Genomic DNA, 12,393 nt, shown 5'->3' with positions numbered 1-12,393 from the left:
GCACAGTAATAAATTCCTGATTTGTTTTGAATTCGAAATTATCAGATGTTGTTTCAAAATATTCTACAATTAGATATTTACTAGATCCTTGTGTAAAATACAAAGTCCCGCACACCAAAACTTTACCAATCTACAAAATTTGTTGTTTCAACAGAAAAAAATTTCTTTGCAAATGTTCAGGTAACGAAATTCGGAGATAAAATGATTATAGTTTAGGCAGTAACAAATTTCAATACAATGCAAATTCAACCACCACTTTCAATATAAACTAGATACTATCAACCTCTAACCGAATGCGTGTCTATGCAAATGACAAATCCTTGAGTAAGTTTGGAAAGTGAAGGCCATTACAAGGATTACAGTGAATTAGAGACACAAACCCCTGTCTACCCAGAAGTATAGAAGTGGAAACGGAAAATGCTATAGAGTTGAATAAGCTTCATCGATCTCACCCAAGCATTTGATAGGGTACGATTGTGGAATGTAACAACTCTAACTGAAGACAAGGAAGATTCAACAATGGAAAATAAACTGTGACGACCGGTATCAGACAAAGAGACAACCCGATCTTGTTCAGCATCATAATGGACGAGATTATAAACGAGGTAAAGCAAACTGGAAGAAGATGTTATGCTGATGACGCAGTGATCAATAACATGCAAATATCCCCATCTTCTACAGTATACAAAAAACAAGTGATGTCATTCAAATATCTAGGAGCTAACATAACAAGAAATGTAAAAAATGACGCGAAAGATCAAAATAAATGAGTACCAGGTGCAAAGTCAGAATTGTACAAAACCTGTGTGAGACCAGAACTACTGAAATGCGAACGCTGACATCAATAGCGGGACACACTTCATTTGTTCACAAGGGAAATGATGAAATAAGGGAGAGGTAGGAGATGGGCGAGAAATGGGCGAAGGGAATGGAAAGACCACGTGGTCAGAATGTCAGATGACAGGTTGGCAAAGATGCAAACGAAGAAAAACCGAATACATCTCGACCACCAAGACGACCACTTACAAGATGGTATGAAAGCTGGTCTTCATCTTCCCAGCTGCAGTTTGGCAACCATTGGAGCAAACACAGAACTAATCCCAACGTACGATGAAGAAGAAGAAGATTTAATCCATTATTTTCTATTTTTACCATAGTATATTGCTTAATGCGATGTTTTATCATATTTTTCTTTTGATTCAATACTGAATCATTTCCTGCTTCATTCTTAATTACGTCTTAAGTGTTTTATTTTATTTAAATATTGGCCGGTATGTTATTTTATATTCCAGGTTTTCCTGGCGATTTATTTCCGTTTCTTTCCTGTGTATTGTTTTGTCAATCGTGATCATTTTCATGCGACGATTTTCGACGTGGATTAAACCAACCTATATGTCGGTCAACTCGCTTCGATTTTTGGTGATGAAGCACGATCTCGAACCACAGCGTTTCGCAGGTTTTCCGAATTCTATAATGGTCGTTGTTGTAGGTTGAAATAGGAGGTTCTCCATGTTGATTACTTTGAAGGAAAGACTAATTCAAATGTACCTTTCACTGTATATACGAGGATATATTGAAAAATTCTCAGCTTACTATAGAACCAGACAAAATTTCTCTAGACCTTTCTAAAAAAATGTTTCTTCTTGATCTGCAAACCAGACCTCAACAGCTTTTCTTACCTCCTCGTTGGAAGAAAATTTACGACCTTTTAAACTTTTTTTCAGTTGAGGAAAGGGATGATAGTCGGACGGAGCCAAATCTGGTGAATAAGGGGGGTGTTCCAGTAATTTGAACCCGAAATCACGAATTTTTTGCATGACAACATGAGATTTGGGTGCAGGGGCGTTGTCACACATTTGGTTATCTTTCCGCGTCATTTCTCTTTAATTTTTTCCCGTACAGTGGTCAGTAATGTCGAATAGTAATCTCCAGTTATTATTCTACCCTTATCCAAAAAATCAATCATGATTACTCCTTGACAATCCCAAAAAACTGAAGCAAGAACTTTTTCAGCAGATTTTTGGACACGAAACTTCTTAGGTCTTGGGGAATCAGAATATCGGCATTCCATCGATTGTTGCTTTGTTTCTGGATTATAGAAATGCACCCAAGTCTCATCCAAAGTAACAATTCGGTTTAAGAAGTCTACATCGTTTTCAAATCGAGCACAGATCGAACGCGATGCTTCTACCCTTGCACGCTTTTGGTCAACATTCAAATATTTGGGGATCCATTTTGCAGCAATTTTTCTCATGTCCAAATTGACGTGAACTATATGATGAACGCGTTAGTATGAAATATTCAGTGCTTCAGATATCCTTTTTAGCCCAATTCGACGGTCCGATAAAATCATGTCATGAACTGCATCGATATTTTCGGGGACTGACACATTAACTGGCCTTCTCGATCGGTCATCATCTTCAATGGAAATTTTATCTCTTTTGAAGCTTGCAGTCCAATTTTTGACGGTCGCATACGAAGAACATTGATCACCAAAGGTATTAAGCATATCTTCGTAAATCTGCTTACCTCCTAACCCTTTTAAATACAGGTACTTGATGATTGCTCGATACTCCAATTTTTCGATTTTCACAATTTCGGTGGACATCTTTTCTATTTTAATTTATTGCGTAACTCTGGTTTACTTTTTTGACGTCAAACTTTACACTGACACTTCTACTAAGTTATTGTTCGTTACTATGGCAACGCAATATTTTGTTTATGCATGGAACTGATCTAGGCTAACTAGATATCAATAAATTCTCGTACAATATTTATAACTAAACCTTGTATATACATATAAGTTTTATATTGAAATGATTTATACTAAACAAAATATTTAGAATTCCTCCATATTTCTGTATCTGTTCATTTAGTTTTAAAAGTCCATTTCCCGTGATAAATTTCTGGTTTAAAAATCAGTTTCTTTCATTTCGGATAATAACCGATTTAGGTAGGTAGGTAGGTAGGTATGTTGGGTAAGGTCCACATTTTTCTGTTCCATTGAATAGGTGAGGAATGTTAATGTAGGTGTCAACAAATTAAATGTAGGGGAGAGCGGAGACTAGAATAGTCTTATTTACGAGGCGAGTTCTCAAAGTATCGTTTTGAAATAAAAAAAAACAGTAAATATATAAATATATAAATATAAATACTTTCCAAAAATGTTTTATTCCCTTGAAAGACCAAACTTGTATATAATTCCCATTAATATTAATGCAAGAAAATCAGAATGCAAGTTGTTTAATCATTTTGATAAGTAGTGACCTTTTAAGGTACACATCACTGACAGAACTGACAGAACAGTGGAAGAGTGATCCACTTAGTACACTAAATGACATGAAGATAGACACCCCAAAGTATATGCTACTCAATCCGAAGTATTCGCTGTGATGAAATGTAAACTTGCCAGTAATTTCAATCTGCTAAAATATTAAACTTCCTTAAAACCATAAAAAAGTCCTCAAGAACTGGTGAATGATGGCTGCAAGGTAAGACAAGGATCAGTTAAAGCATCAAAGGATCCAGAACCCATTTTTGGTGTAGGTAAAACTGGAGCTATTACATTTTTCAAAATACACTGTTACGAGGGGTACCCCGAAATAAACGGAATTATTTTTTAGATGCTATATATTTACAAAACAACCTTATCCCCTTCAAAACACACTCCAAGTAATACATTTCACCCAGCTTCCACTGTTCGAAACATTGCTTGAACTCATCTTTAGAGATGGCTGAAAACTCCTGTCTCGTTCTTTTCTTGATGTCTTCAATGTTTTCAAATCGCCGTCCTTTCATGCCTCTTTTCATGCGTGGAAACAAGAAAAAGTCGCACGGAGCCATGTCAGGCGAGTAAGGTGCATGAGGTAAGCGGAACCATGTTATTTTTAACCAAAAACTGGCTAACAGTGATAGCTGAGTGTGTAGGTGCTTTGTCATGGTGGAAGAACCAGTCACCTGTTTGCTGAACCGAGCTCAAAGATATTCCACTGATTTCAGACAGTTCATCAATTGTTTGTAGCATTTTTTCAACATTTTAATCGATCCGGGCAGTTGATGGACGTCCAGAGTGAGGTTTGCCATCAATCGACATGTCGCCATTTTTAAATCGAGGAAACCATTGATACACTTGAGTTTTCCCCATAGCATCATCTTTGTAAGCAGTTTTCAACATTAAAACAGTTTCAGCAGCGTTTTTACCGAGTAGAAAACAAAATTTCTTCAAATCACTTAAATTTGCCATCGTAAAAAAACGAAGCATCAGTGAAACAGCACTAGCAAAAATGGTCACTTGTGACGAATAGAACGTGGCACTGAAATGGCGACGAGTTGCGCTAGACAGGCCCTAGCGGCAGAAATCAGTACTACAAAAGCTCCACCCATGGCAATGATATTCCGGTTACTTTTGGGTACCTCCTCGTACAATCGTAAAATCCGACAGAAGACTAGTCTTTTAATGGAAATTAATAGTCTAAGACGCCATCTTCATACTTAAAGCATAACAAGCGACGCCGCTGGTGCGTGGAGGAGACCACGTCTTCGATGAGTACCTGGTAAAGTTAAAATTGCAAACCAAGGTTTCTGATTAGGACATCGATAGTTTGAAGAAGGCCTATTATAAAACCTGTGAAACAAAACGACACCAGCACTAAGCATTCCATGTTTTGAATTACTAGTGACAGCATGTAACCCAGCATGGGGTTTCCGAAATGTTCGCTTCAGCTAAAATAATTTCAGTTTCTTCAAACCGCAAGTGGACCCAAACGGAACGCTATGGTTTTTATAAAATTTTTGAAATCCACGCGAAATTTTAATATAACTTTATATAAAACATCGTATGCTTAAAGTCCACCGTTTTTTAATTATTTCACTTTTTCGAAATTTTTGGACACATCTACTAAAAAAATTATATTTATAAGTTTAAGTGAGTTAGGTCTAATATTTTTGGGATTTGGACAAATAACACTTACAGTTTTCCGAATCTGTGAAAACCTTGACAAAAATTTATATAGGGGGTTCAGAAAATGGTGCCGAATTTCGTTGACTAAAAACTTCGAAAACTTAATTTTTTCAAATGACAATCCCCATTTTTCTCTGTACCATTGGATTCTACGCTTTAAATTGTATCTCAAATTAATGGTTATTGTAGAAACTTGAAAAAACTGAAATTTTCATGGTTTTTAATTGTCGGTTGTCTGGAGCGACCAAAAAAAAAAAGCTTAAACGTCTGTCGTTTTCATTGTTTGTTTGTTGATATGAATTTACTAACAAAATCCCCTTAATTTAAAGCGTAGAATTCAATGGTAACGATAAAAATGGAGGTTACCATTTGAAAAAATTAAGTTTTCGAAGTTCTTAGATAGCGAAATTCGATATCATTTTCTGAACACCCTATATAAATTTTTGTCAAAGTTTTCACAGATTTTGAAAGCTGTAAGTGTTATTTGTCCAAATCCCAAAAATATTAGACCTGACTCACTTAAACTTAGAAATATAATGCGTGTGTCAAAAAATTTCGGAAATGTGAAATAATCAAAAAACGGTGGACTTTAGGCATACTATGTCTTATATAAAGTTATGTTGAAATTTTACGTAGATTCCAAAAATTTAATAAAAACCATAACATTCCGTTTAAAATAACGAAGTTTGGTTCCACATCCGGTATAACCGGAAGTTTAAAAACACTGAAATTATTTTAGCTGAAACCAGCATTTCGGAAAACCCATGCTAGCAAATTTTCAGAACACTAGTCGCACTACTTTCCCATATACATATCGATTCAGCTCGTCGTGAAGGACCCTGTATGTGGAAAGGAAAGGAAAGTTTCTCTCTCTCCTTCTCTCAACATATATGCCGTATTTTAATTCTTTTCTCGAATGAGTGAGTTACGTGAAGAGAGTCAGTCAGAATATTACGAGGATTATTATTATCTCGTACGTACAGAATTGGATTCAGCAATATTAGTCCAGTCAAATTAGCTTCGAACAAGATAATTTTCTAAGAAAATCAATATGTAAACGCCACATGTCTTTTCTCATTGTATAAAGGGATGATTTTTCTTATTTTGCAAAAAAATTAAAGCTCGGAAAAACTTACAAACAATCCATAAAAGTTGTAGGTATTAAAAACAACCGGAGCTTATTCATCCAGTTTCCTTAATTATTTACATCGCATATTGGAAAAAAAATTTCACATTCGTGATAAAAAAAATCGCAAAAAACTGAACACGAAATTTTCTTAGTAGAATTTTCAAACTGATAAAATGTTTATGGTTCCCACAGCGCTAACCACCCAATAATGCAGCTCCAGCTATAATCGCTCACCCAACTACCACTAATTACTACAAAAAGAAAGAAAAAAACGAAAAAATATATATCCTCATATGGTGAATTAGGGGACGTTCTCTTCTTTTCCCACTACGTTCAATTGTCTTTTTATTTTTTCTCTTTTTCAGCATAAAAAGTTACAAATCACACTACCATCGAAAATTATCCTCCGCCCACCCAAAAATAGCCCAACAATTATTACCCCACTATTAGTTAGCAATCAAACACCCTTTAACTCGGAATTGTACCTGAAAATGGACACAACAAGTGATAAATCTGCTCGAGCGTTCATCCTATTGCGACCAGAATCTGCGAGAACATAAATCATCGTCAGTACATCACTAAGAAATAGGGTTATCACTGATGTGAGTGTCTAGACAGTTAGAAAAAGACTCAAAGCATCTAACCTTGTGCTAACAAAGTCAGCTACCGGCCCCAAATTAACCCCAGCAGCCCACCGAGCAGACCGTCTACGATTTACGTAAATACAAATAACGAAGAATGAGGCTCCGTTGTCTTCGCAGACGAAAATAGAGCGTGCCTGCGTGGTAGCAATAGAAGAGGACACGTCTACAGAAGATCTAGAGAAAAATACGCATAAAAGAAATTTAAATGGAATCAAAAACACAGGGTATATTCTAACGGGTAGTTCTGCGAAAATCTCGGTAGTTCTAAAACCAAAACGGGTAGTTTTGGAATTGGACTCATTTCATATTCGAAAGAAAAATAATACTAGAAGGTATATATTCTGTACATTACCATCTTTATTACACTGACGTACTTAAAAACGATAATATATTATTCACGTATTTGAATAGAATCCTTTTTTTTTTCAATTAATATTGACTACCATGAAATCACGACTTACTTACAATATTATATAGTAATGAACAGGCACGAAATCAACACAATAATAAAAAATTAAAAACGACGAATCTTCTTCGCTGGTTCTTTTACATTTTTGTGTTCTGATGACTCCGTAGAAGCATCAAAGATCCCGTGAAACCTGATCCTTGGCATTAGGACAATTTTTAACGCGACTTTCTTCCTTATTCATCCAATCTACGATTGCTGGTCTAGGGTCCCATGAACGTAGAGCAGGAATATTAAAATAAATATACGAGGTGTCCCACGACGATTAAACCTTCTGTATATGGCAATATACGATACGACCTTTTCTGGTTCTACCGGAAGTCAACTGTAACTTTTTTATTTTAAATACAACACCCTGTATATTAATACATTTTTGAAATTTACGTATACTTTTGTCTAAAAACTTTTTTCGAAAAATGCATACTTTTTGAGTAATTAATTTTTTTGTAAAAAATTTGAACGTTGCCGACCCTTATAAATTATTTTTTTACAAAGATACCTTTAAAAATACGAAATTGGTTTCTGCTCGGTTGCTTTTATCAAGGTCACACGTATTTGAATCTATGTTCAAAATTTTTTCATTTTCTACAGGGTGTGTATAAAAAGTGTTCAAAGTTCAACTTCATAAATATCAAATCTTTTTATTCTTTCAAATAGAACCACCTGGTTTTTTCTATTCTAATTTTCGTTATTAAATTGAGAACGAGCAATTTTAACGATTTTTGAAAGTATCAACAATTGATTAATGACAGTTAAATAAGTGTCCTTTAATACAAAGCCTACTAAAAGTATACATAAAAAATTAAAACTTGTTGAAAAATACAATTTAAAACCTCAAATATCTCGGAAACAACTAAAAATTGAAATAGGATTAGTAAATATAATTTAATTTGATTTTTTTTAGAGACTTTGACAAGGTAAAGAAAAATATTTTTTTATTTCTTAGTGCTTGTATAAAGGGTCAAAATAAAATTTAAGCCACATCTTCATCTCTAAAAATTTACAGAAAACATTTAATATCTGGAAAACGGTGAGGTTAATAAGGAAAATAAACATGAATTTGCCTTATTTTTTACCGCTGAATGTATTAAAATAGAAAAAACCGGGTGGTTCTATTTAAAAAAATTAAGAAATTTGGTATTTTCGAAGTTAAACTTTGAACACTTTTTGCACACACCCTGTATAAAATAAAAAATTTTTCAACGTAAATTCAAATACGTGTGATCTTGCTAAAAGCAACCAAATAGAAACAATTTTCATGTCTTTAAGGGTCTTCTCGTAAAAAAATAATTTATAAGGGTATGCAACGGTTTACAAAAAAATTAATAACTCAAAAAGTATGCATTTTTCGAAAAAAGTTTTTAGACAAAAATTAACTAAAATTTTACGCAGATTTCAAAAATGTATTAATATACAGGATGTTCTTTGTTAAAAATTGATTATAAAATCGGACATATTTGAAATTACGATAAAAGATTATAGGTTAGGTATATAGTAAGTAAATTGTTATACAGTCGAACCTGGAATGTTAATAAACACTTTATGCAATGCAAATTCGTAAAATTGACGAGGACAAACAACCAAAACAAATTTACACTCTTTGATTATGAATCGTTACTTCAAACTATTGATTCGAATAAATCCGTATCAGCATGTATATTTCTTATTATTTGAAAATATTTTAGTTGAAAAGATCGTATCCGAAAACCCAAACGTAGAAATTTTCATGATTCTACTATATACAGATAGTTTTAATTCGTCGTGGGACATCCTGTATAGGTATAAATTTGCAGTTTCAAGCAACATTTTTGATCGACCGCTAGATTTCAAAATATTATCGCAGCTAATCGCTCAACATCAGCACTGTGAAGCTTAGCAGCTGCAATCCGTGCAAACACTAGCAATATTTGGATAATTATCTAGTTTGATTAATTTTTTTATTGCATCTTTTAGAGGTAATTCGATCAAGTGTGTGTGTAATTCCATATTAGATCTTTAGTAATCAATAACCAAAGACAAGTTGGTACAAATATTAATTATTAAATCGTAATTACTTATACAGGGTGATTCATTAAGAATGTCCAATCTCTGAACTGTACATTCTAGACCTCAAAATATGATGATTCTTCTCAACATGCCTTATGCAAATATTGCTAATTTCCGAGATACGGAGTGTTCAAAGTTTAAATTTAAATTTTGATTTTCACAATAATTTTTTATGTTTTGACAATTTCTCTTTTAAAATTGGCAATTTTACGATTTTTGGCATGAGGAATCATAAGTTGCACTCCAATTTAACATTGCTAATAGGGGGCGCTAATTACACTGGTTTGGGTTAATTAAATCAAAGTAAACTTTTTTTGGGCTAAACTTGCAACTAAAATAATAAAAAAATTTCAAAAAGCGTTAAATTCTACGAAAAAAGTTACTCTTCTTTGATTCGTGTACCCCAATCGGTTATCGAGTTATTTACTTCTAAAAATTTCAATAAATTTTAATTTTTTTGCAAGATAAATAAAATGTTAACCCAGATTTTCTGGATACAATTCTTTTTACTGATGAGGCAACATTTACCAGACGAGGAATATTTAATTATAAAAATAATCATTTGTGGGATTCTAAAAATCCACATGCTATGAAGGAAACACATTTTCAGCACGAGTTTAAGGGGTTAACATTTGGTGTGGTGTAATATGTGGGTATTTAATAGGTCCTTTTCAACTTTTATTTAGATTTTCTTCAAGAACATTTACACGAATTACTAGAGGATATTTAAGACAAAATATGTGGTTTTTGCACGACGAAGCACCATCACATTTTTCTTTACAAGTTCGTCAATACTTAAACGAACAGTTTCCGCATCGATGGATTGGTCGTGGAAGTGAGTTTGCTTGGCCACCAAGAGACTCTGATTTAAATCCTTTGGATTTTTCAATTTGTTCGAAAATGAAGGCATTCGTTTACAAAGGAAAAATTATTTGTCTTCCACAACTAGACAAGGCCATTTGATTATTTGATATTAAGAGATCTTTACGAAAGCGGATCATAAATTCTATTGAAGTAAATGGCGGTGGGCATTTTGAGCATTTGCTTTGAAATTTATTATTTTTGTTTAAAAATTTGTTATTGTTACATATTTGAGGAATAGTAAATTTTTTTTATGAAAAAAATTTATTGAAATTTTTAGAAGCAAATAACTCTATAACCGATTGAGTTACACGAATCAAAGAAGAGTAACTTTTTTTGTAGAATTTAACGCTTTTTAATATTTTTTATTATTTTAGTTGCAAGTTTAGCCCAAAAAAAGTTTACTTTGATTTAATTAACACAAACAAGTGTAACTAGCGCCCCCTATTAGTAATGTTGAATTAGAGTGCAAATTATGATTCCTCATGCCAAAATACGTAAAATTGCCAATTTTCAAGGAGAAATTGTGAAAACATAAAAAATTATTGCGAAAATCAAAATTTAAATTTAAACTTTGAACACTCCGTATCTGGGAAACTAGTAATATTTGCATGAGACATCTTGAGAAGAATCATCATATTTTGAGGTCTAGAATGTACGGTTCAGAGATTGGACATTCTTAATGAATCACCCTGTATTTAATTTACTTGAACTTTCGGATTATTACGGGGAAAAATTTCCTTTTTTTCTTTAGTTTTCGGATAAGGGCCTCGTCGGGTAGTTGTATAAACTTCTTAGAATATACCCTACAAAAACCGAGTGAATTTTTAATTAAACTGGCGGTGGAGCGGAATAAATTTTTGGGGATCATGTCCACATACAGCAAGATGTCGAAATTGCCTCTATGGATTGACCAGTCCCTAGCCCCGACTTAAACTCTATCGAGTATTTATTAAGAGAAAAGTTCGGGCTAGAAATTCCGCATTAGTCACAAAATAGGACGTCAAAACGGCGCTCATTGAAATATTTTCGTTGTTCAAGATACCTTTTTGTTCGATATTTTTTCTTTACCAAAAAAAAAAAATAATAATAATAATTGAATAACAGCATAGTACACTCAATAAAGCGAAGATTTATTGACTATGACACTTTAATTTTTTGAGATATATTCCAGATTTTTACTTTTGAATAATATTTTCTAATCATCAAATCGGATGCGCTCAAAACCTTGTTACATTCATTTTTATCGCGAAGAAATAGGAAGCGAACCAAAGAAAAATAGCCCGAAGAAGCAATAACGAATCCACGAAAATTTTATTATGAAAGGAAGTTCAAAATGCCTCGAGTGTAATAGCAAACAAAAAAAAAATTAATGTAGAAGTTGGAATCAAACACTGAGTGTTCAGTGGCAAAAACGACGATGATTATTTTATATATTTTTTTTTCAGTATCGTAACAAACTCAACGAGCAACAAAATCAAAGGCTACATCAACAAAGAGAAGCTTTAACGGCGAGGCAAGAGGAGATGAGTGCAATAGATAAACGTATATCAGAATTACAAGAAAGACTACATCGAAAACGTATATTAAATCAACAATTAGCGAATCAAATCAGCGCTACCTCTCACAAAGCAGCCTATCATCAATTAGTAAGGTAAGAATAAACAAAATCCTTAAAGTATTTGATCGAAAGTCTGTCAGTTGTTTAGCATGCAGCCTTCTCTTTCGAATGCTATGTCTACCGGATCTGTAAACAAACCAGTGTAGCCGTTAACTTCTTTTATATAGAGAATGTTTTTTTTTTGTTTTACTGACGAAATTTCAAATGAATAACTTATGAAAACTGTAACTGAAACTAATTATTTATGGAAACAAGTATATGGCAATTGGATAAACTTCCGAAAAACGCCAAGAGGAATTGGAAGGTAAAAATGATATGGAATGGTCGCAATCGAATAAAGGCTAAGAAAATATACCTGGAATCGGTCAAAAAACGCCTATTCCTGCCACGAAAGACCAGATCCCGAAAGAGTAATAAAAACAATAGAAATGAATGAAAAGCAATTTTATTCCACAAAAATTTAGTCACTTTCCTCATCCTCTTCCATTGGAGATCGATCATTCTTTCCAGGATACAAATATTCCCACAAGATTATTATTAATGGCCCAAACTTTTGCTCGAGTCTCTGTTGGTATAATTGTTGCTATTTTAAAAAGGTTCCATCTTTTTGGGAGGGTCTGCGTCTGGGATGATGTTATTTGTGAATAAAAAATTAATCATCAATTA

General features: G+C 33.4%; 1 protein-coding gene across 3 annotated transcripts in view; it reads left to right on the top strand.

Moving 5' to 3' along the window:
* The window catches only part of LOC130441776 (cortactin-binding protein 2), a 128,522-nt gene that overhangs the window by 97,218 nt on the left and 18,911 nt on the right, over window positions 1-12,393 (top strand). For all 3 annotated transcript variants that reach the window (XM_056775572.1, XM_056775580.1, XM_056775565.1), the window contains one exon: window positions 11,555-11,760. In XM_056775572.1, coding sequence (XP_056631550.1) covers window positions 11,555-11,760 — 206 coding nt within the window. The remainder of the gene's footprint in view (window positions 1-11,554; window positions 11,761-12,393) is intronic.

This window comes from Diorhabda sublineata, chromosome 1 (assembly GCF_026230105.1).
Source record: "Diorhabda sublineata isolate icDioSubl1.1 chromosome 1, icDioSubl1.1, whole genome shotgun sequence".
NCBI lineage: Eukaryota > Metazoa > Arthropoda > Insecta > Coleoptera > Chrysomelidae > Diorhabda > Diorhabda sublineata.
The sequence above is the reverse complement of the archived record's forward strand: the minus strand, read 5'-3'. Positions and strand labels throughout refer to the sequence as shown.